This window comes from Oncorhynchus masou, chromosome 22, assembly GCF_036934945.1.
Source record: "Oncorhynchus masou masou isolate Uvic2021 chromosome 22, UVic_Omas_1.1, whole genome shotgun sequence".
Lineage (NCBI taxonomy): Eukaryota > Metazoa > Chordata > Actinopteri > Salmoniformes > Salmonidae > Oncorhynchus > Oncorhynchus masou.
Window position 1 is genome coordinate 2,687,228 of NC_088233.1, and position 25,965 is coordinate 2,713,192.

Consider the following 25,965-nt stretch of genomic DNA (forward strand, 5'->3'; position numbering starts at 1 on the left):
CTGAGTACTGTGTATGGTTTACATCACTATAGCCTGAGTACCGTGGATGGTTTACATCACTATACCCTGAGTACCGTGGATGGTTTACATCACTATAGCCTGAGTACCGTGGATGGTTTACATCACTATAGCCTGAGTACCGTGGATGGTTTACATCACTGGTTTACATCACTATAGCCTGAGTACTGTGGATGGTTTACATCACTATAGCCTGAGTACTGTGGATGGTTTACATCACTATAGCCTGAGTACCGTGGATGGTGTACATCACTATAGCCTGAGTACGGTGGATGGTTTACATCACTATAGCCTGAGTACCGTGGATGGTTTACATCACTATAGCCTGAGTACGGTGGATGGTTTACATCACTATAGCCTGAGTACCGTGCCTCACTTCAACAGCTGATGAACATAGAAATACAATAACCTGCATTCCAAAAGTCAACCTATTCCCTATATAGTGCACTACTTTACACCAGAGCCCGATAGAACCCTATTCCCTGTATAGTGCACTACTTTAGACCAGAGCCCTACTCCCTATATAGTGCACCATCCTATTCCCTATATAGTGCACTACTTTAGACCAGAGCCCTATAGAACCCAATTCCCTATATAGTACACTACTTTAGACCAGAGCCCTATAGAACCCTATTCCCAATATAGTGCACTACTTTAGACCAGACCACTATAGAACCCTATTCCCTATATAGTGCACTACTTTAGACCAGAGCCCTATAGAACCCTATTCCATATATAGTGCACTACTTTAGACCAGAGCCCTATAGAACCCAATTCCCTATATAGTACACTATTTTAGACCAGAGCCCTATAGAACCCTATTCCCAATATAGTGCACTACTTTAGACCAGAGCCCTATAGAACCCTATTCCCTATATAGTGCACTACTTTAGACCAGAGCCCTATAGAACCCTATTCCCTATATAGTGCACTACTTTAGACCAGAGCCCTATAGAACCCTATTCCCTATATAGTGCACTACTTTAGACCAGAGCCTTATAGAACCCTATTCCCTATATAGTGCACTACTTTAGACCAGAGCCTTATAGAACCCTATTCCCAATATAGTGCACTACTTTAGACCAGAGCCCTATAGAACCCTATTCCCTATATAGTGCACTACTTTAGACCAGAGCCTTATAGAACCCTATTCCCTATATAGTGCACTACTTTAGACCAGATTTGACTGGAATGGCCCACCATCAGAACTGAAACAAATCAGTCAGGCCCACCATCAGAACTGAAAAATCAATGTGTCTCCCCGACAATTGTCAAAGATATCAGTCACCCCCCAAGAGACAAAGTACAATTTCCATCCTGAAACAGTCAACCACACACTTCCTCTGAAAGAAATTAGAAACAAACCATTAAAAACCTTTTTGTTGACAAACATGTCACTCTGTGAAAGTGAACCCCTTTGGATCTGTACTGTTGTTCAAAGGCTGTTTCAATTGAAAGCGGTCCGTGCTCCTGCTTCTGAACAGTGGACTGGGTACAGCATAGCCTGTAACACTATCCGTGCTGTCAAATGAGCTCAAAGCTTCTTTCATCAGTCGCTTTCATTGTAGCAGACTTCAGTTGCTTCCAAAATGGCAAACTATTCCCTATATATTGCACTCCTTTTCACCAGGGCTCTGTTCAAAAGTAGTACACTATATGGGGAATAGGGTGCTACAGTATTTGGGACAAGCGCTCATTCCCTGTGATGTCCTCCTGCCTCTCTGCCACAGCCACAGAGGCTCAGTGCTAACTGAGGCTCAGTGCTAGCCCTCATTCTGCCACAGAGGCTCAGTGCTAACAGAGGCTCAGTGCTAGCCCTCATTCTGCCACAGAGGCTCAGTGCTAACAGAGGCTCAGTGCTAGCCCTCATTCTGCCACAGAGGCTCAGTGCTAACAGAGCCTCAGTGCTAGCCCTCATTCTGCCACAGAGGCTCAGTGCTAACAGAGCCTCAGTGCTAGCCCTCATTCTGCCACAGAGGCTCAGTGCTAACAGAGCCTCAGTGCTAGCCCTCATTCTGCCACAGAGGCTCAGTGCTAACAGAGCCTCAGTGCTAGCCCTCATTCTGCCACAGAGGCTCAGTGCTAACAGAGCCTCAGTGCTAGCCCTCATTCTGCCACAGAGGCTCAGTGCTAACAGAGCCTCAGTGCTAGCCCTCATTTTGCCACAGCGGCTCAGTGCTAACAGAGTATTTAGACAAATGCACTTATACACTATATGACCAAAAGTATGCGCTTGTCGGAACATCTCATTCCAAAATCATGGGCATTATTATGGAGTTGGTCCTCGCCTCGCCTCCACTCTTCTGGGCTTTCTACTAGATGTTGGAACATTGCTGCTATTACAGCCTCCACTCTTCTGGGAAGGCTTTCCACTAGATGTTGGAACATTGCTGCTATAACAGCCTCCACTCTTCTGGGAAGGCTTTCCACTAGATGTTGGAACATTGCTGCAATAACAGCCTCCACTCTTCTGGGCTTTCTACTAGATGTTGGAACATTGCTGCTATAACAGCCTCCACTCTTCTGGGAAGGCTTTCCACTAGATGTTGGACCATTGCTGCTATAACAGCCTCCACTCTTCTGGGCTTTCTACTAGATGTTGGAACATTGCTGCTATAACAGCCTCCACTCTTCTGGGCTTTCCACTAGATGTTGGAACATTGCTGCTATAACAGCCTCCACTCTTCTGGGAAGGCTTTCCACTAGATGCTGGAACATTGCTGCTATAACAGCCTCTACTCTTCTGGGCTTTCTACTAGATGTTGGAACATTGCTGCTATAACAGCCTCCACTCTTCTGGGAAGGCTTTCCACTAGATGTTGGACCATTGCTGCTATAAACAGCCTTCACTCTTCTGGGAAGGCTTTCCACTAGATGTTGGAACATTGCTGCTATAACAGCCTCCACTCTTCTGGGCTTTCCACTAGATGTTGGAACATTGGGGAGGTTGAGCACTGATGTTGGGCGACTAGGCCTGGCTCGCAGTCGGCGTTCCGTTTAATCCCAAAGGTGTTCGCATGGGGTTGAGGTGCACGGGGGGGGGGGGGTATTGTCATGTCATGCTGAAACAGGAAACTGTTTCCACAAAGTCGGAAGCACAGAATTGTCTAGATTATTATTGTATGCAAGGGGTCCAAACCATGAAAAACAGCCTCACACCATTTTTACTCCTCCACCAAACTTTACAGTTGTCACTAAGCATTGTGGTAGGTTTCGTTCTCCTGGAATCCGCCAAACCCAGATTCGTCCGTCGGACTAACAGATGGTGAAGCAAGATTCATCACAACAGAGAACGTGTATCTACTGCTTCAGAGTCCAATGGTGGCGAGCTTTATACCACTCCAGCCGACGCTTGGCATTGCGCATGGTGATCTTAGGCTTGTGTGCGGCTGCTTGGCCATGGAAAGACATTTCACAAACAGTTCTTGTGCTGACGTTGCTTTCCAGAGGCAGTTTGGAACTCTGTAGAAAGTGTTGCAACCGAGGACAGACGATTTTTACACGTTACTTGCTTCGGCACTCGGCAGTCCCGTTCTGTGAGCTTGTGTGGCCTACCACTTCGTGGCTGAGCCGTTGTTGCTCCTAGAAGTTTCCACTTCACAATACTAGCACTTACAGTTGACCGGGGCAACTCTAGCAGGACAGAAATTTGACAAACTGACTTGTTGGAAAGGTGGCATCCTATGATGGTGCCACGTTGAAAGTCACTGCACTCTTCCATATGGGCCATTCTACTGCCAATGTTTGTCAATGGAGATTGAATGTCTGTGGGCTCGATTTTTAGACACTTGTCACCAGGGAGTGGCTGAAATAGCCAAATCCACTAATTTAAATGGGTGTCCACATACTTTTGTATATACAGTGCCTTCAGAAAGTATTCAGAATATGTAAATAAGTTATTTCCAGTTTTTTATTTTCTAATACATTTGCAAACATTCTAAAAACCTGTTTTTGTTTTGTCATTATGGGGTATTGTGATGTCATTATGGGGTATTGTGTGTAGATTGATGAGGGGAAAAAAACTATTTAATCAATTTTAGAAAAAGGCTTGCAACGTAACAGAATGTGGAAAAGGTCAAGGGGTCTGAATACTTTCTGAATGCACCGTATAGTGTATGTGTATTAAAGAAAATCATTTTTTGAGGGGCAAAATGTTATATACAGTATCAGCTTCACTCTCAGTGAAGTACGTAGTACTGCTAGGATATAAAGTTAATTTCTTTGCCATATGTCTTGCAGTATTACTTGAGTGCCTTGTTGCGAACAGGTGGCATGCTTTGTGCTTTTGACGATCAGGGTTGTTTTGTCCTCTATGGTGACGATCAGGGTTGTTTTGTCCTCTATAGTGACGATCAGAGTTGATCAGGGTTGTTTTGCGCTCTATGGTGACGATCAGAGTTGATCCGGGTTGTTTTGTCCTCTATAGTGACGATCAGGGTTGTTTTGTCCACTATAGTGACGATCAGAGTTGATCAGGGTTGTTTTGTCCTCTATAGTGACGATCAGAGTTGATCAGGGTTGTTTTGTGCTCTATGGTGACGATCAGAGTTGTTTTGTCCTCTATAGTGACGATCAGGGTTGTTTTGTGCTCTATGGTGGCGATCAGGGTTGTTTTGTCCTCTATGGTGGCGATCAGGGTTGTTTTGTGCTCTATGGTGACGATCAGAGTTGTTTTTTCCTCTATAGTGACGATCAGAGTTGATCAGGGTTGTTTTGTGCTCTATGGTGGCGATCAGGGTTGTTTTGTCCACTATAGTGACGATCAGAGTAGATCAGGGTTGTTTTGTCCACTATAGTGACGATCAGAGTAGATCAGGGTTGTTTTGTCCTCTATAGTGACGATCAGAGTTGATCAGGGTTGTTTTGTCCTCTATAGTGACGATCAGGGTTGTTTTGTCCACTATAGTGACGATCAGAGTAGATCAGGGTTGTTTTGTCCTCTATAGTGATGATCAGAGTTGATCAGGGTTGTTTTGCGCTCTATGGTGACGATCAGAGTTGATCAGGGTTGTTTTGTCCTCTATAGTGACGATCAGAGTTGATCAGGGTTGTTTTGTCCTCTATAGTGACGATCAGAGTTGATCAGGGTTGTTTTGTGCTCTATGGTGGCGATCAGGGTTGTTTTGTCCACTATAGTGACGATCAGGGTTGTTTTGTCCTCTATAGTGACGATCAGAGTTGATCAGGGTTGTTTTGTCCTCTATAGTGATGATCAGAGTTGATCAGGGTTGTTTTGTGCTCTATGGTGGCGATCAGGGTTGTTTTGGGCTCTATGGTGGCGATCAGGGTTGTTTTGTCCTCTATAGTGACGATCAGGGTTGTTTTGTCCTCTATAGTGACGATCAGAGTTGATCAGGGTTGTTTTGTGCTCTATAGTGACGATCAGAGTTGATCAGGGTTGTTTTGTCCTCTATGGTGACGATCAGAGTTGATCAGGGTTGTTTTGTGCTCTATGGTGACGATCAGAGTTGATCAGGGTTGTTTTGTGCTCTATAGTGACGATCAGAGTTGTTTTGTCCTCTATGGTGGCGATCAGGGTTGTTTTGTGCTCTATAGTGACGATCAGAGTTGTTTTGTCCTCTATAGTGACGATCGGAGTTGATCAGGGTTGTTTTGTGCTCTATAGTGACGATCAGGGTTGTTTTGTCCTCTATAGTGACGATCAGAGTTGATCAGGGTTGTTTTGTGCTCTATGGTGGCGATCAGGGTTGTTTTGGGCTCTATGGTGGCGATCAGGGTTGTTTTGTCCTCTATAGTGACGATCAGAGTTGATCAGGGTTGTTTTGTGCTCTATGGTGGCGATCAGGGTTGTTTTGTCCTCTATAGTGACGATCAGAGTAGATCAGGGTTGTTTTGTCCTCTATAGTGACGATCAGAGTTGATCAGGGTTGTTTTGTGCTCTATGGTGGCGATCAGGGTTGTTTTGTCCTCTATAGTGATTATCAGGGTTGTTTTGTCCTCTATAGTGACGATCAGAGTTGATCAGGGTTGTTTTGTGCTCTATGGTGACGATCAGAGTTGATCAGGGTTGTTTTGTGCTCTATGGTGGCGTTCAGGGTTGTTTTGTCCTCTATAGTGACGATCAGGGTTGTTTTGTCCACTATAGTGACGATCAGAGTAGATCAGGGTTGTTTTGTCCTCTATAGTGACGATCAGAGTTGATCAGGGTTGTTTTGTCCTCTATAGTGACGATCAGAGTTGATCAGGGTTGTTTTGTGCTCTATGGTGGCGATCAGGGTTGTTTTGTCCTCTATAGTGACGATCAGAGTTGATCAGGGTTGTTTTGTCCTCTATAGTGATGATCAGAGTTGATCAGGGTTGTTTTGTGCTCTATGGTGGCGATCAGGGTTGTTTTGTGCTCTATAGTGACGATCAGAGTTGATCAGGGTTGTTTTGTCCACTATAGTGATTATCAGGGTTGTTTTGTCCTCTATAGTGACGATCAGAGTTGATCAGGGTTGTTTTGTCCACTATAGTGACGATCAGGGTTGTTTTGTCCTCTATGGTGACGACCAGGGTTGTTTTGTGCTCTATAGTGACGATCAGAGTTGATCAGGGTTGTTTTGTGCTCTATGGTGACGATCAGGGTTGTTTTGGCCTCTATGGTGACGATCAGGGTTGTTTTGGCCTCTATGGTGACGATCAGGGTTGTTTTGGCCTTTATGGTGACGACCAGGGTTGTTTTGGCCTCTATGGTGACGACCAGGGTTGTTTTGTCCTCTATGGTGACGACTAGGGTTGATCAGGGTTGTTTTGGCCTCTATGGTGACGACCAGGGTTGTTTTGGCCTCTATGATGACGACCAGGGTTGTTTTGGCCTCTATGGTGACGACCAGGGTTGATCAGGGTTGTTTTGGCCTCTATGGTGACGACCAGGGTTGTTTTGGACTCTATGGTGACGACCAGGGTTGTTTTGGACTCTATGGTGACGACCAGGGTTGATCAGGGTTGTTTTGGCCTCTATGGTGACGACCAGGGTTGTTTTGGCCTCTATGGTGACGACCAGGGTTGTTTTGGCCTCTATGGTGACGACCAGGGTTGATCAGGGTTGTTTTGGCCTCTATGGTGACGACCAGGGTTGTTTTGGACTCTATGGTGACGGCCAGGGTTGTTTTGGACTCTATGGTGACGACCAGGGTTGATCAGGGTTGTTTTGGCCTCTATGGTGACGACCAGGGTTGTTTTGGCCTCTATGGTGACGACCAGGGTTGTTTTGGCCTCTATGGTGACGACCAGGGTTGATCAGGGTTGTTTTGGCCTCTATGGTGACGACCAGGGTTGTTTTGGCCTCTATGGTGACGACCAGGGTTGTTTTGGCCTCTACAGTGACGACCAGGATTGTTTTGCCCATAGAAGTAGAAAGACTAGATAATGACTAGATTATATTTCTTAGTTGTTTCCCCGGTTGGCTAATCCTAGTTGATGTTCACTATGACTTAACCTAGTTAAATAAAATTTAAATAAAAAAAGTAATGAGTGACAACAGAGACAGTGATAGGGAGTTGTTCCACTGTCACGTGATGTGTCCACTGTGAATACTACAGTCTGTAATTAACACTTGGAATAATTAACCACATGCCGTGCTTCAAGCTCTGTCAAACCTTGCCCTACTTCATTACAATGTGAAACTGAATCACATCTGAATCTGAATCAAACAGAAATCTGAATCTGAACCACACAGAATTCTGAATCTGAATCTAGCTAAATACTGCCTATAATTAACAGTGATTTAGTCCTAGTCAATTACATTCTGTTCTCCATAAATAAAGCTCTGTCAAACTTCACTGCTGAGGTCCTGTCTTGCTCACACTGAAATGTATAGCTTATTGGCTTTCACAATTTAATATATAGCTTTCATGGAAACATGTGGCTCTCACACTGAAATGCATGGCAGCTCTGAATGGTTTCCGGTGGGGTCCGAGTAAAGAGTTATGTGAAACTCATTTTTAAAAATAAAACAAAAACTTGAGGATGAGATGCTACGGATTTGAGAAGTCAGCTACTTTTTAAATAATAATCACCAATCAACTTGTCGTCCGTGTCTACCACACAACAAGAGCCAGTCAGGCATAACCAATCAATCAACAACTCCAATCTGAACGGCTACTCAATTAATAATCAACTCTATTTCTGATCTCAACGGTGTTGTGTAGTCCGGACCTGTAAATTCTCGTACTTCTAAAGTGGGTGATAACATCAGTGTTAACTTCATGTTGATTGGCCGTGTGCCCACCTTATCCTGTAATTGTATCAATCGCCATGTCGCACAGCTGCAGGAGCAGCACGACACACAGACTGCAGTATTTGGGTAGAGGGTTTCACCTGGCTGGTCTAAAGAGTGGGAAATATTAGATAATAGAAACCTTCTACTTGGAGCATTGTGATGCAGTTACAATACATGGTTAGACTTGTCATGTATAATCCTTTATAATGTCTTATAATCATCTAATACTCATCCTGACGATACCAGACATTTTCACTCAATTTAAAATGTTGATACTTTACAAGCCTTATCAATAGTATTATATGATTTCATACATACTTACAGCAAGTTATAATGCATTATAACAGCAGGCTTTACTTACAGCAAGTTATAATGCATTATAACAGCAGGCTTTACTTAAAGCAAGATATAATGCATTATAACAGCAGGCTTTACTTACAGCAAGTTATAATGCATTATAACAGCAGGCTTTACTTACAGCAAGTTATAATGCATTATAACAACAGGCTTTACTTACAGCAAGTTATAATGCATTATAACAGCAGGCTTTACTTACAGCAAGTTATAATGCATTATACCAGCAGGCTTTACTTACAGCAAGTTATAATGCATTATAACAGCAGGCTCTACTTACAGCAAGTTATAATGCATTATAACAGCAGGCTTTACGTAAAGCAAGTTATAATGCATTATAACAGCAGGCTTTATTACAGCAAGTTATAATGCATTATAATAGCAGGCTTTATTACAGCAAGTTATAATGCATTATAACAGCAGGCTTTACTTACAGCAAGTTATAATGCATTATAACAGCAGGCTTTACTTACAGCAAGTTATAATGCATTATAACAGCAGGCTCTACTTACAGCAAGTTATAATGCATTATAACAGCAGGCTTTACTTACAGCAAGTTATAATGCATTATAACAGCAGGCTTTACTTACAGCAAGTTATAATGCATTATAACAGCAGGCTTTACTTACAGCAAGTTATAATGCATTATAACAGCAGGCTTTACTTACAGCAAGTTATAATGCATTATAACAGCAGGCTTTACTTACAGCAAGTTATAATGCATTATAACAGCAGGCTTTACTTACAGCAAGTTATAATGCATTATAACAGCAGGCTTTATTACAGCAAGTTATAATGCCTTATAACAGCAGGCTTTACTTACAGCAAGTTATAATGCATTATAACAGCAGGCTTTATTACAGCAAGTTATAATGCATTATAACAGCAGGCTTTACTTACAGCAAGTTATAATGCATTATAACAGCAGGCTTTACTTACAGCAAGTTATAATGCATTATAACAGCAGGCTCTACTTACAGCAAGTTATAATGCATTATAACAGCAGGCTTTATTACAGCAAGTTATAATGCATTATAACAGCAGGCTCTACTTACAGCAAGTTATAATGCATTATAACAGCAGGCTTTACTTACAGCAAGTTATAATGCATTATAACAGCAGGCTTTACTTACAGCAAGTTATAATGCATTATAACAGCAGGCTTTATTACAGCAAGTTATAATGCATTATAACAGCGGGCTTTACTTACAGCAAGTTATAATGCATTATAACAGCAGGCTTTACTTACAGCAAGTTATAATGCATTATAACAGTAGGCTTTACTTACAGCAAGTTATAATGCATTATAACAGCAGGCTTTACTTACAGCAAGTTATAATGCATTATAACAGCAGGCTTTATTACAGCAAGTTATAATGCATTATAACAGCAGGCTTTACTTACAGCAAGTTATAATGCATTATAACAGCAGGCTTTATTACAGCAAGTTATAATGCATTATAACAGCGGGCTTTACTTACAGCAAGTTATAATGCATTATAACAGCAGGCTTTACTTACAGCAAGTTATAATGCATTATAACAGCAGGCTTTACTTACAACAAGTTATAATGCATTATAACAGCAGGCTTTATTACAGCAAGTTATAATGCATTATAACAGCAGGCTTTATTACAGCATGTTATAATGCATTATACCAGCAGGCTTTATTACAGCAAGTTATAATGCATTATAACAGCAGGCTTTACTTACAGCAAGTTATAATGCATTATAACAGCGGGCTTTACTTACAGCAAGTTATAATGCATTATAACAGCAGGCTTTATTACAGCAAGTTATAATGCATTATAACAGCAGGCTTTACTTTCAGCAAGTTATAATCCATTATAACAGCAGGCTTTATTACAGCAAGTTATAATGCACTATAACAGCGGGCTTTACTTACAGCAAGTTATAATGCATTATAACAGCAGGCTCTACTTACAGCAAGTTATAATGCATTATAACAGCAGGGTTTACTTTCAGCAAGTTATAATGCATTATAACAGCAGGCTCTACTTACAGCAAGTTATAATGCATTATAACAGCAGGCTTTACTTACAGCAAGTTATAATCCATTATAACAGCAGGCTTTACTTACAGCAAGTTATAATGCATTATAACAGCAGGCTTTACTTTCAGCAAGTTATAATGCATTATAACAGCAGGCTTTATTACAGCAAGTTATAATGCATTATAACAGCAGGCTTTATTACAGCAAGTTATAATGCATTATAACAGCAGGCTTTATTACAGCAAGTTATAATGCATTATAACAGCAGGCTTTATTACAGCAAGTTATAATGCATTATAACAGCAGGCTTTATTACAGCAAGTTATAATGCATTATAACAGCAGGCTTTAATTACAGCAAGTTATAATGCATTATAACAGCAGGCTTTACTTACAGCAAGTTATAATGCATTATACCAGCAGGCTTTACTTACAGCAAGTTATAATGCATTATACCAGCAAGCTTTACTTACAAGTAAATTCCCAATCTGGCCCTCAAACCATCACGGTCACCTAATAATCCCCAGTTTACAATTGGCTCAATAATCCCCCATCCTCTCCCCTGTAACTATTCCCCAGGTCGTTGCTGAAAATGAGAATGTGTTCTCAGTCACCTTACCTGGTAAAATAACGGATAAATAAATAAAAATAAATAAAATGGTTATAATGCTTCAAATAAAATGTTATCAAAATGTCTTAGGGTGCAAACTCGTTTCACTATCACCACCATCGAGGACCATAGGACCAGGCCAGATGGAAGCCTGCCCGCAATCACAGGTCCAAGAACCTCATCTCTCCAACCGTGGAGCAGAAAACTGTGTACCATGTCAGTCTGGAGGTCTGCCATCAGATACTGCCAACTGCTGCTGGCGCTAAAGATCTGCTTTTACTCAACATGCTGACCTGACCTATTTAACCAACACTACCTGCCAATATCCACCCAGCCAGGTATTCTAACCAACACTACCTGCCAATATCCACCCAGCCAGGTATTCTAACCAACACTACCTGCCAATATCCACCCAGCCAGGTATTCTAACCAACACTAACTGCCAATATCCACCCAGCCAGGTATTCTAATGAACACTACCTGCCAATATCCACCCAGCCAGGTATTCTAACCAACCACCAGAACCACCCAGCCAGGTATTCTAACCAACACTACCTGCCAATATCCACCCAGCCAGGTATTCTAACCAACACTACCTGCCAATATCCACCCAACCAGGTATTCTAACCAACACTACTTGCCAATATCCACCCAACCAGGTATTCTAACCAACACTACCTGCCAATATCCACCCAGCCAGGTATTCTAATCAACACTACCTGCCAATATCCACCCAGCCAGGTATTCTAACCAACACTACCTGCCAATATCCACCCAGCCAGGTATTCTAACCAACACTACCTGCCAATATCCACCCAGCCAGGTATTCTAACCAACACTACCTGCCAATATCCACCCAGCCAGGTATTCTAACCAACCACCAGAACCACCCAGCCAGGTATTCTAACCAACACTACCTGCCAATATCCACCCAGCCAGGTATTCTAACCAACACTACCTGCCAATATCCACCCAGCCAGGTATTCTAACCAACACTACCTGCCAATATCCACCCAGCCAGGTATTCTAACCAACACTACCTGCCAATATCCACCCAGCCAGGTATTCTAATCAACCACCAGAACCACCCAGCCAGGTATTCTAATCAACCACCAGAACCACCCAGCCAGGTATTCTAACCAACACTACCTGCCAATATCCACCCAGCCAGGTATTATAACCAACACTACCTGCCAATATCCACCCAGCCAGGTATTCTAACCAACACTACCTACCAATATCCACCCAGCCAGGTATTCTAACAAACACTACCTGCCAATATCCACCCAGCCAGGTATTCTAACCAACACTACCTGCCAATATTCACCCAGCCAGGTATTCTAACCAACACTACCTGCCAATATCCACCCAGCCAGGTATTCTAACCAACACTACCTGCCAATATCCACCCAGCCAGGTATTCTAATCAACCACCAGAACCACCCAGCCAGGTATTCTAACCAACACTACCTGCCAATATCCACCCAGCCAGGTATTCTAACCAACACTAACTGCCAATATCCAACCAGCCAGGTATTCTAATCAACCACCAGAACCAACCAGCCAGGTATTCTAATTAACCACCAGAACCACCCAGTCAGGTATTCTAATCAACCACCAGAACCACCCAGCCACGTATTCTAATCAACCACCAGAACCACCCAGCCAGGTATTCTAATCAACCACCAGAACCACCCAGCCAGGTACTTTAATCAACCACCAGAACCACCCAGCCAGGAATTCTAATCAACCACCAGATCCACCCAGCCAGGTATTCTAATCAACACTAACTGCCAATATCAAACCCAGCCAGGAATTCTAATCAACACTAACTGCCAATATCAAACCCAGCCAGGTATTCTAACCAACACTAACTGTCCACCTCCCAGGTATTCTCAAACTGCCAACCTCCCAGGTATTCTCAAACTGCCAACTTCCCAGGTATTCTCAAACTGCCAACCTCCCAGGTATTCTCAAACTGCCAACCTCCCAGGTATTCTCAAACTGCCAACTTCCCAGGTATTCTCAAACTGTCCACATCCCACCCAGGTATTCCAGTCTCATGTCCATGAGTAGCCTGGTTGGTGCTGTCTTGCCAACTCCTATGGCCATTGTCACACTCACTAAGACAGCACAGACAGTTCTGTCCCCAGGCTAGTCCAAGAGGATTCATAGACCTTGTTTAACCAAACTAAATGCCAACATAAATACCCACATCCCAGGTAAGCTAACCTCATGTTCAGGAGGTTCTTGGTACAAAGACATATAGCACCTTTTCACACTATTGTCACAAAACCTGAACCATAGGCACACTGTGCTGTCTTTGATATTTTATTTTCTCATCGTCCTTTCCAGCACTGTTCCAAGAACCATGGTGGATGTTTAAACAGGCCAGTGCAGTACAGCTCAGCTGGACACGGTTTGGGTCGGCTTAGTAAGAGAAGGTTATAATACTCGTGGTGAGATTACACTCGTCTTTCTCTGTTTTTTTGTTGTTGACATCATCTGTGTCCCTGACGGTTCCCTATTCAGTGTCCTACTTTTGATCAGAGTCCCATGGACCACAATCTAGGGGTGAAAATAGGCTAGTAGTTACGATCCATTGGTCAACATTTATACCTTCCACCTGAATGTTACAGTAGCATTCTCCTGCTGTAGAGCTCCCTGATGAGTCCCTGGGGAGTAGACTAGCCTACCATCTCAAGGTCACTCTCACACAGACCCCCTCCACATCACATGGCTGGAAGTCCTCTATCAATCTCCATCTCTATAAATCTCTCATTCATCATTAACTGCATATCCATCATTAGGCTTAAAATCAATTGGAAAGGAAAATAGACATTATGGACAGTAGAGAAATATCTATCTTACTCACCCTTGCATATTTAGAAGAGTAGGGGTCTTCAAACAGAGCCCACATGCGTTTCTGCCAACGACCCCACAGCCCCCTCGCCTTAATGTCGGTAGAGTCCCCCTGCGCCAGTCTCCTCGTCATCTCATCTGCCTCATCGCCAACCACATCCCCCGGGTCGGTCACGACCTCCGGGTCCTGATCATCATTACTGGTTAGGTCGAGCAGGGCACCCCCGCCGAAACTATCGAGCGCTTCCTCCGCCTCCCGATGCTGGCTATAGGTCATCCAGCAGCAAGGCTCCACGTCCGTCTCATCGATGCCCCAGAATGCCAATTCCTCCTCGTAAAGAGGCCCGCAGACATCGGCAGGGCAGTGTAGTTTACCGGTCCGGTAATAGTTAAGGATATGGGCGAAAACGGCAGGATGGCGGTCGAAAAGAATTCCTCATGTTTGTCGTCCCAGTCAAAGTGACTAGGCGCGTCGGGTTCGGCCAGACAGGATAAGCGGGTGCCGGGCAGGGTACGTAGGGTACCGCGGTATGTCTGGTGCTTGGTCCCTCCCACGTTTATCACAATGCGATCCTTTTCGTCGCTCAAGCCCATTGCGTCCCTTAGGCATGTCTCCAATAAGTCCCCAGCATCACAGCGGACGCTCTATGAGCACCGCACGCCACAGTGGGGGGGGGAAACGCGTGCAACACATGCACAACCGGGGTTACCAGGGGAAGAAGAGGGAAGAGATACGGCTAGGCTGCTGCTGGTTGCAGGCTATATATATATCCTAAATAATAAGTGCAGGCCTATAGGACTAATCAGCACATATTCCCACTGATGATGCCGGACGCCCCAATGTTTCCACAACCTGTCATGAAAATCAACCCACAAGACCTACCGGAGGGAAAACATTTAAATCCAAAAATGATAGCAAGTGTAGCCAATGGCATGCCATTAACAATGGATGGTGGTTTAAATCCACAACAATGGATGGTGGTTTAAATCCAAAAGGTAAAGAAGATAAAAATGGGTGTTGCTCATTCTTTCTAATCCGAATCCAACACAAAGACTCTCTTCCTGTTGTGGTGGTTTTGGTAGAACCTGTGAATGATAGTCATAGACAGCAAGGTGACTGCGGGTGTGGTGCTGAAAGGACAGCACCGGTCTCTCTCTCTCCCCTTCCCTCTCTTTCTCTCTCTCTCTCTCTCTCCCCTTCTCTCTCTCTCTCTCTCTCTCTCTCTCTCTCCCCCTCTTTCTCTCTCTCTCTCTCTCTCTCTCTCTCTCTCTCTCTCTCTCTCTCTCTCCCCTTCTCTCTCTCTCTCTGTCTCTGTGTCTCTCTCTCTCTCTCTCTCTCTCTCTCTCTCTCTCTCTCTCTCTCCCCTTCTCTCTCTCTCTCTGTCTCTGTGTCTCTCTCTCTATCTCGGAGACACTCTGCTTGCTATTTAGAATGGTATCCTTCCTCTCATGTATCTACTGTCGCTTACCTTCTCCCCCGAAAACGACACATTCAAATCAAGTTTTCCGTTGAAAGAAACAGTGAACAGCAACCGGTAGCTTTAGCCTACTAGGACTAGATCAGGCGCCGCGCATTTTCCCATTCGCGCAGATGTCTGTGACTGTGTTTATATTCGGCGGGGTACATTGTTATTTTCGTGTATGCATTTTTAGCGGATCAATGCCTGTGATTATCTCGTGTTCGAGACTGCAGGAGAGCGAGCAGCCCACTGTGACACCATATGAAGTATGAACACGGAAGGACAGGAGGCAGGAAGGTACGCGCACGTCCTCTGTGTTCTCTGACTGAGCAATGCTCGCGGTGATGATTCTCTTGAGAATCCTCCGAATCGACTCGAAGAAGAGACGCGGTTGTTCTGGAAACACAGTGGAAGAAGAGGAAGAATGAGAATACGCGTGGAGAATGATATGGAGCATTCCCAGTCAGAACCATTGTTTGTTGAAACTGTCTTCTGAGTTCATGCATTCACTGATTGTTTGCCTCCATGCAGCCAGGCACCGCCACCCGCTCACCCCTCCCTTTTCCTTTCACTTCCTCCGTGTCTTTGTACAGGACGTATAGCCTCAGTATTTTGGACCATATGCAGTTAAACAGCCTGACATAGTCAATCGTTTTATGAGGGTATGACCCTGAAACCACTTGGCTAAATGCAAAAATCCATGCTCTATTAAACACTGAAATTAATTCATCCATTTGAGAATTATTAGAGAGATACAGTACCATAAGATGAATGGAAACGTGCAATGTGTGGCCCCTCTTTATACAACGTGATTTCCTATGAACAAAGACACAGAAGGCCAGTGATGCCACAACAGTCTATACATTCAGTTCCCTCTCTCTCGTCACTATATGGTGGGAGTAAGTCATGATGTTGTTGTTATTGGCATTGCCAACAGAGAGCGGTGTTGCCCATGTACTGTAGTTCCCTGCATGTGCCTTTGTCCTCTTTGTGTCTCTGCAATGATCCATTACAATGACATTACACTATGCCTGCATCCCAAATAGAACCCTTTTCCCTATTTAGTGGAACCCTATTCCCTATTTAGTGGAACCCTATTCCCTAATTAATAGAACCCTATTCCCTATTTAGTGGAACCCTATTCCCTATTTAGTTGAACCCTATTCCCTATTTAGTGGAACCCTATTCCCTAATTAATAGAACCCTATTCCATATTTAGTGGAACCTTGTTCCCTATTTAATTTGTAAGTCGCTCTGGATAAGAGCGTCTGCTAAATGACTTAAATGTAATGTAAATGTAATAGAACCCCTTTCGCAATTGAATAAAACTATATTCCCTATTTAGTGGAACCCTTTTCTCTATTTAGTGAAACCCTATTTTTTTTTACCTTTATTTAACCAGGCAAGTCAGTTAAGAACAAATTCTTATTTTCAATGACGGGCTGGGAACAGTGGGTTAGCTGCCTGTTCAGGGGCACTAGGCTACCCTGCCGCCCCACCCTATTCCCTATTTAATAAAACCAAATTCGCTATTGAATAGAACCAAATTCCCCATTTAGTGGAACCCTATTCCCTCTTTAGTGGAACCCTATTCCCTATTTATTGGAACCCTCTTCCCTATTTAGTGGAACCATATTCCCTATTTAATAGAACCCTATTCCCTACTTAATAAAACCCTATTCTCTATTTATTGGAAACCTATTCCCTATTTAGTGGAACCCTATTCACTATTGAATAGAACCCTGTTACCTATTTAGTGGAACCATATTTCCTATTTAATGTAACCCTATTCCCTATTTAGTGGAACCCTATTCCCTATTTAGTGGAACCCTATTCCCTGTTTAATAAAACCCTATTCCCTATTTAGTGGAACCCTATTTGCTATTTAATAGAACCCTATTCCCAATCTAGGGAACCATATTCCCTATTTAATATTTCCAATTCCCTATTTAGTGGAACCCTATTCCATATTTAGTGGAACCCTATCTGCTATTGAATATAACCCTATTCCCTATTTAGTGGAACCCTATTCCCTATTTAGTGGAACCCTATTCCTTATTTAATAGAACCCTATTCCCTATTTCCTGGAACCATTTCCACTATTGAGTAGAACCCTGTTCCCTATTTAGTGGAACCCGTTTTTGCCTATTTAGTGGAACCATATTCCCTTTTTAATGGAACCTGTCCCTATTGAATAGAACCCTATTCGTTATTTAATTGAACCCTATTCCCCATTTAGTGGAACCCTATTCGCTATTGAATAGAGCCATATTCCTTATTAAATGGAATCCTATTCCCTATTTAGTGGAAACATATTCCCTATTTAATAGACCCCAATTCCTTATTAAATGGAATCCTATTCCCTATTTAATAGAACCCTATTCCCTATTTAATAAAACTCTATTCCCTATTTATTGGAACCCTATTCCCTATTTAGTGGAACCCATTTCCCTATTAAGTGGAACCCTATTTAATGGAACCCGTTCCCTATTGAATAGAACCCTATTCGCTATTGAATAGAACCCGTTTCCCTATTTAGTGGAACCCTATCTGCTATTTAATAGAGCTCTGTTCCCTATTTAGTGGAACCCTATTCCCTATTTAATAGAACTCTATTCCCTATTTAGTGGAACCCTATCTGCTATTGAATAGAACCCAATTCCCTGTTTAGTGGAACCCTTTACCCTATTTAGTGGAACCCTAATCCCTATTGAATAGAACCCTATTCACTATTGAATAGAAACATATTCGCTATTGAATAGAACCCTATTCCCTATTTAGTGGAACCCTATCCACTATTTAATAGAACGCTGTTCCCTATTTAGTGAAACTCTGTTACCTATTTAATAGAACCATTTTCGCAATTGAATAGAACTCTTTTCCCTATTTAGTGGAACCCTATCTGCTATTTAATAGAGCTCTGTTCCCTATTTAGTGGAACCCTATTCCCTATTTAATTGAACTCTATTCCCTATTTAGTGGAACCCTATCTGCTATTGAATAGAACCCAATTCCCTGTTTAGTGGAACCCATTTCCCTATTTAGTGGAACCCTATTCCCTATTTAATGGAACCCGTTCCCTATTGAATAGAACCCTATTCGCTATTGAATAGAACCCTGTTCCCTATTTAATGGAACCCGATTCCCTATTTAGCGGAACCCTATTCCCTATTTAGTGGAACCCTATTCCCTATTTAATGGAACCGTATTCGCTATTGAATAGAACCCTGTTCCCTATTTAATGGAACCCTATACCCTATTTAGCGGAACCCTATTCCCTATTTATTGGAACCCTATTCCATATTTAGTGGAAACATATTCCCTATTTAATAGAGCACTATTCCTTATTAAATGGAATCCTATTCCCTTTTTAATAGAACCCTATTCCCTATTTAATAAAACCCTATTCCCTATTTATTGGAACCCTATTCCCTATTTAGTGGAACCCTATATCCTATTTAGTGGAACCCTATTCACTATTGAATAGAACCCTGTTACCTATTTAGTGGAACCTTATTTCCTATTTAATGTAACCCTATTCCCTATTTAGTGGAACCCTATTCCTTGTTTAATAAAACCCTATTCCCAATTTAATGGAACCCGATTCCCTATTTAGCGGAACCCTATTCCCTGTTTAGTGGAACCCTATCTGCTATTGAACAGAGCCCTATTCCCTATCTAGTGGAACCCTATTCCCTATTTAATAGAACTCTATTCCCTATTTAGTGGAACCCTATCTGCTATTGAATAGAACCCTATTCCCTATTTTGTGGAACCCAATTCTCTATTTAATAGAACCCCATTCCCTATTTCGTGGAACCCTATCCACTATTGAATAGAAACCCTATTCCCTATTTAGCGGAACCCTATTCCCTATTTAGTGGAACCCTATTCCCTATTTAGTGGAACCCTATTCCCTGTTTAATAAAACCCTATTCCCTATTTAGTGGAACCCTATTTGCTATTGAATAGAACCCTATTCCCAATCTAGAGAACCATATTCCCTATTTAATATTTCCAATTCCCTATTTAATGGAACCCTATTCCCTATTTAGTGGAACCCTATCTGCTATTGAATAGAACCCTATTCCCTATTTAGTGGAACCCTATTCCCTATTTAGTGGAACCCTATTCCTTATTTAATAGAACCCTATTCCCTATTTCGTGGAACCCTTTCCACTATTTAATAGAACCCTATTCCCTATTTATTGGAACCCTATTCCCTATTTAGCGGACTACTTTTGACCAGGGACCATAGCCTAGATATGTGGAAAAAGTCCCTATGCTCTTTTTCATCTCAATATTGAGACATGTTGAACACAGCAGCTTAATATTGATGTTTAGGTGGGAAATAAATGTGGCATGTTTGTGTTCTGAATACTTGTTTGTAGTGGAAGAATAACAACAACAAAAACCCTGAGCATAAAAACAGAATATTGCTCCTCCCAACTCCTGTAGTTTATGAAGATTTATATTTTTTATTTACTTTTATTTAACGAGATCAGCGTCTCTCTTTCCCAAATGATGCCCTGAGTACAAACTTTTTTTAAATCACAAACAAGAATAAAAAATATATAAATAACCACAAGCCATGCTGTCTTTCATCTGTCCTCTTCACCACCCTCATCACTTGGTGGGCCGTTTCCAGGCTCGGTTTACACAGTCATTAGTTTAAAGGAGGAGTTTCTACCCATTCTGGGTGAACATACCTCGAGATTTCTGGCACAGAATTCGAGTTCTTAGAACGAGAAGAAGCTATAACGGTCTGTCTTCTTAGAATCTCGGGCACATTGGTATATTGCAGACTTAATTTATTTATCTAAAATAGCGAACTTGAACAGTCGATCGTCATGACTGTCGTTGGCTGCAACAAGTGTGTCAAATTCATGCTCTTTTTCTTTAATTTCGTTTTCTGGGTGAGTTGAGTCTTTTTTAAATCTCTTTTATTACGATTCTACTTTAAAGGGATGATCATTACATTTGTTCGGTCAGTAGTTAATTTGTTGATAGAAAAAAGTGCGTCTTGAATGTTTGTTTTTTTACTTATAATATAACTTTGAGTCATTCAGAATTTTTATGAAACCCTTAAATCTATTTAGTCTCTGTGACCAGATCGTTTCACTGAGGTATTGAAATTAGCTACTATTCAACAATGTTATGATACAGGCCTATTTTATGATAATCTCATGCACTGTTGATATTGTTTTCAATGGTCCAACTGATGACCGTGTGAAAACTGTAGTGGCTCAATAAAGTAAGCCAGTCCTAGACTCTGTACTATTAATGATTTATATATACACTAGGTGACTAATAGGATCGTGACTTCATCTTGGCTCTCCCTCACCATTGTGTTGAAGCCACCGTGACTCCATCTTGGCTCTCCCTCACCATTGTGTTGAAGCCACCGTGACTCCATCTTGGCTCTCCCTCACCATTGTGTTGAAGCCACCGTGACTCCATCTTGGCTCTCCCTCACCATTGTGTTGAAGCCATCATGACTCCATCTTGGCTCTCCCTCACCATTGTGTTGAAGCCACCGTGACTCCATCTTGGCTCTCCCTCACCATTGTGTTGAAGCCATCGTGACTCCATCTTGGCTCTCCCTCACCATTGTGTTGAAGCCATCATGACTCCATCTTGGCTCTCCCTCACCATTGTGTTGAAGCCATCGTGACTCCATCTTGGCTCTCCCTCACCATTGTTTTGAAGCCACCGTGTCTCCATCTTGGCTCTCCCTCACCATTGTGTTGAAGCCACCGTGTCTCCATCTTGGCTCTCCCTCACCATTGTGTTGAAGCCACCGTGTCTCCATCATGATCGACAGGGTCAGCATGATCAACCGGGTCAGCGTGATTATCATGATCAATGGGATTATCATGATCGACAGGATTTTCATGATTATCATGATCCACAGGGTCAGCATCATCAACAGGATCAACAGGGTCAACAAGGTCAGCATGATTATCATGATCAACAGGGTCAGCATGATTGCCATGATCAACATGTTTACTCAAATCCCCGAGCAGACAATGTGAAAAATCTGTTCGATGTGCAAGGAACTTGACCCTAATCACCTGAAGGTCACCGTTGATAATGTCTGACCCTGGCTGGGACCCCACTCTCCGAGGCTGTCTCAGGGGGAGTTGGGATTTCCGGAGAAAAAAGAAGAAAAACAATTCACAGGTGATAATAATAATGTGAAATAGGAGGAATATAAGCACCCACTACATCATCATATTACTTTAGTCTGTCCCAGGTGGGCGGCATTTACACTTTTGGGACTATTCTATTAGTTCCACTGCACCAGACAAGCTCAATCTAGCACAGTGTTAGTATTTGTAATGGGTTTTTTTTAAATAACATTTGAACCATGGGGAACCAGAAGGTGGAAGAGAGGGAGTCTGTTTCTCTTGGACATTTCCTTTGTTCCCACACACTTCCTTGTCAAACTAACTGCAGTAGCTAGATTCTGTAACTGTGGTTGTTTGGTCGTGTTTAGACTATATTCCAAAGTAGAATTAATTGGTACCAGATGTCTTCTTTCCAAATATACCAAGTTTTAGCATGTCAGAATCAATCATGTAATTATACATGAATAGCAGTTACTTTTGGGCATCTCTATTGCCATTACATTTAAGAAACGGTATCATTATGTGAAATCAGCATAAAACTCATGCAGCATATCCTGGACACTAGTTTCCTTTTTGATTGATTGTTTCCTCCTTTAGTGACTAATTTTTTTTTTTTTTTTACTGATTATCTGCATGTTGTGTCAGTAGACAGGTTTTTCTTTTCCTCTAGTCCCCCTTTGTCCCATTGAGGATTCAGCTTCCTGCTTCTTGATTCTAGAACAATGAAGTGCAGGACAGATATGAGCAACATGTGCTGAAAGGTTTTCACAAATGCTGACAGATTGGAGACGCTAACAATAGTCACAGAATGCCTTACAGTTTGTTTTAATGGTTTTTTATTTATTTAACCTTTATTTAACCTTTATTTAACCAGGCAAGTCAGTTAAGAACAAATTCTTATTTTCAATGACGGCCTAGGAACAGTGGGTTAACTGCCTGTTCAGGGGCAGAACGACAGATTTGTACCTTGTCAGCTCGGGGGTTTGAACTTGCAACCTTCCGGTTACAAGACCAACGCTCTAACCACTAGGCTACCCTGTCGCCCCTCCACTCTAACCACTAGGCTACCCTGCCGCCCCTCCACTCTAACCACTAGGCTACCCTGCCGCCCCTCCACTCTAACCACTAGGCTACCCTGCCGCCCCTCCACTCTAACCACTAGGCTACCCTGCCGCCCCTCCACTCTAACCACTAGGCTACCCTGCCACGCCTCCACTCTAACCACTAGGCTACCCTGCCGCCCCTCCACTCTAACCACTAGGCTACCCTGCCGCCCCTCCACTCTAACCACTAAGCTACCCTGCCGCCCCTCCACTCTAACCACTAGGCTACCCTGCCGCCCCTCCACTCTAACCACTAGGCTACCTGCCGCCCCTCCACTCTAACCACTAGGCTGCCCTGCCACCACTCCACTCTAACCACTAGGCTGCCCTGCAGCCCCTCCACTCTAACCACTAGGCTACCTGCCGCCCCTCCACTCTAACCACTAGGCTACCTGCCGCCCCTCCACTCTAACCACTAGGCTACCTGCCGCCCCTCCACTCTAACCACTAGGCTACCTGCCGCCCCTCCACTCTAACCACTAGGCTACCTGCCGCCCCTCCACTCTAACCACTAGGCTACCTGCCGCCCCTCCACTCTAACCACTAGGCTACCCTGCCGCCCCTCCACTCTAACCACTAGGCTACCCTGCCGCCCCTCCACTCTAACCACTAGGCTACCCTGCCGCCCCTCCACTCTAACCACTAGGCTACCTGCCGCCCCTCCTCTCTAACCACTAGGCTACCTGCCGCCCCTCCACTCTAACCACTAAGCTACCCTGCCGCCCCTCCACTCTAACCACTAGGCTACCTGCCGCCCCTCCACTCTAACCACTAGGCTACCTGCCGCCCCTCCACTCTAACCACTAGGCTACCTGCCGCCCCTCCACTCTAACCACTAGGCTACCTGCCTCCCCTCCACTCTAACCACTAGGCTACCTGCCGCCCTCCACTCTAACCACTAGGCTACCCTGCCGCCCCTCCACTCTAACCACTAGGCTACCCTGCCGCCCCTCCACTCTAACCACTAGGCTACCCTGCCGCCCCTCCACTCTAACCACTAGGCTACCTGCCGCCCCTCCTCTCTAACCACTAGGCTACCTGCCGCCCCTCCACTCTAACCACTAGGCTACCCTGCCGCCCCTCCACTCTAATCACTAGGCTACCTGCCGCCCCTCCACTCTAACCACTAGTCTACCTGCCGCCCCTCCACTCTAACCACTAGGCTACCTGCCGCCCCTCCACTCTAACCACTAGGCTACCTGCCGCCCCTCCACTCTAACCACTAGGCTACCTGCCGCCCCTCCACTCTAACCACTAGGCTACCTGCCGCCCCTCCACTCTAACCACTAGGCTACCTGCCACCCCTCCACTCTAACCACTAGGCTACCCTGCCGCCTCTACACTCTAACCACTAGGCTACCCTGCCGCCCCTCCACTCTAACCACTAGGCTACCCTGCCTAGACCCCAAAAGAGCAAGCAGAAGAACAGTGGCAAAGGAAAAACAGTGTGCAAATAACTGAAGGATGAACGGGGGGAAAAACAGATAGATATGGGTTGTAATTTACAATGTTGTTTGTTCTTCACTGGTTTCCCTCTTCTCATGGCGACGGGCCACAAATCTTGCTGATGTGATGGTACACTGCGGTATTTTTCCTAACATTTATGGGAGTTTATCTATGCTTGATTTGTTTTCCATCCGGCGGCCTTTCTCAATAGCAAGGCTATGCTCACTGAGTCTGTACATAGTCAAAGCTTTCCTTAAGTTTGGGTCAGTCACAGTGGTCAGATATTCTGCCACTGTGTACTCTCTGTTTATGGCCAAATAGCATTCTAGTTTGCTCTGTTTTGTTTGGTTGATTCTTTGCTTTCTCATAATTTTGGGGGTCTGTGTTTCTGTCCTGCTCTGTGGGGGTCTGTTTGTGTTTGTGAACAGATCCCCAGAACCAGATGACTGAAGGGACTCTTCTCTAGGTTCATCTCTCTGTAGGTGAGGGCGTTGTGGTGGAATGTGTTTGGGATTGTTTGGGTTTTTTGCAGAGTTCTGCATGCTGAGTCTCAATTGGGTGTTTGTCCCATTTAGTGAATTATTGGTTGGTGAGCGGACCCCAGACCTTACAACCATAAAGGGCAATGGGTTCTATAACCGATTAAAGTATTTTTTAGCCAGATCCTAATTGTGATGTGGAGTTTCATGTTCCTTTTTATGGCATAGAATGTCCTTTTTCCCTTGTTGCTTAGATTGTTCACAGCCTTGTGGAAGTTCTACCTGTGGTGTTGATGTTTAGGCCGAGGTCGGTGTAATTCTCTGTGTGCTTCAGTGCGACAGCGTCTAGATAGAATTTGTATTTGTTGTCTTGGCTACTGGACCTTTTTTGGAACACCATAATTTGTTTGTCTTACTGAGATTTACTGTCAAGGGTTCAAGTCTGACAGGATCTGTGCTGAAGATCTCTCTCTCCCTGACAGTTGGCTGGAGGTGTGATCTTGGGAGTGGCTCTATGGCTTCGTCATGACAACCAGACCAGCAGTCTCCTCATGCAGCAGTTTGAAGGCCAGCAGGCCCCAAACACCTTCTATACCAGTAAGCAACCATGATCCCCGTGGGAATTGAACCCACAACCTCCGCCATATGTGTTGGGAAGGGGATACAACTTACTCTAGATTCCTCCCCCCCTCTCCTCTCTTCCCCTCTCCTCCCCTCCCCTCTCCTCCCCTCTCTTCCCCTCCCCTCCCCTCTCCTCTCCTCCCCTCCCCTCCCCTCCCCTCTCCTCTCCTCTCCTCTCCTCCCATCTCCTCTCCTCTCCTCTCCTCCCCTCTCCTCTCCTCTCCTCTCCTCCCCTCTCCTCTCCTCTCCTCTCCTCTCCTCTCTTCCCCTCCCCTCTCCTCTCTTCCCCTCCCCTTCCCCTGACCCTGAGTAATAATACATCCCACTTAGCAGATGTTTGTATATAAGGAGTCTTACAGACAGGAGCACTGTAACTACAGCTCCCCACTTTCCTCCTCTCTCCCTCCTGGGTCTTCCCCCGCCTGTCATTAACCTCACGCCCTCAACCCCCTCACCTTCTCCTCTCCCCTCCTCTCCTCCTACACACAACAGGAAGTTGCTGTTATTAGAGGGCCCATGCGTGGCAAATTGAGCTCTCCCTTATTAGAGGGCCCATGCTAGGCAAGCTGAGCTCTCCGAACAGGAAGTTGCTGTTATTAGAGGGCCCATGCTACGCAAGCTGAGCTCTCCCAACAGGAAGTCGCT

At 43.9% G+C, this 25,965-nt stretch overlaps 1 protein-coding gene and 1 pseudogene across 1 annotated transcript in view; one reads left to right on the forward strand and one right to left on the reverse strand.

Moving 5' to 3' along the window:
• LOC135508889 (potassium voltage-gated channel subfamily C member 1-like) overlaps positions 1–14,686 on the reverse strand; it is a 55,331-nt pseudogene extending 40,645 nt beyond the window's left edge.
• Positions 14,687–20,242: 5,556 nt separating this feature from the next.
• LOC135508900 (CD81 antigen-like) overlaps positions 20,243–25,965 on the forward strand; it is a 34,776-nt gene continuing 29,053 nt past the window's right edge. The window contains exons 1-2 of the mRNA XM_064929120.1: positions 20,243–20,456; positions 25,182–25,296. Of these exons, the coding sequence (XP_064785192.1) occupies positions 20,391–20,456; positions 25,182–25,296 (181 nt within the window). The 5' untranslated portion in view covers positions 20,243–20,390. The remainder of the gene's footprint in view (positions 20,457–25,181; positions 25,297–25,965) is intronic.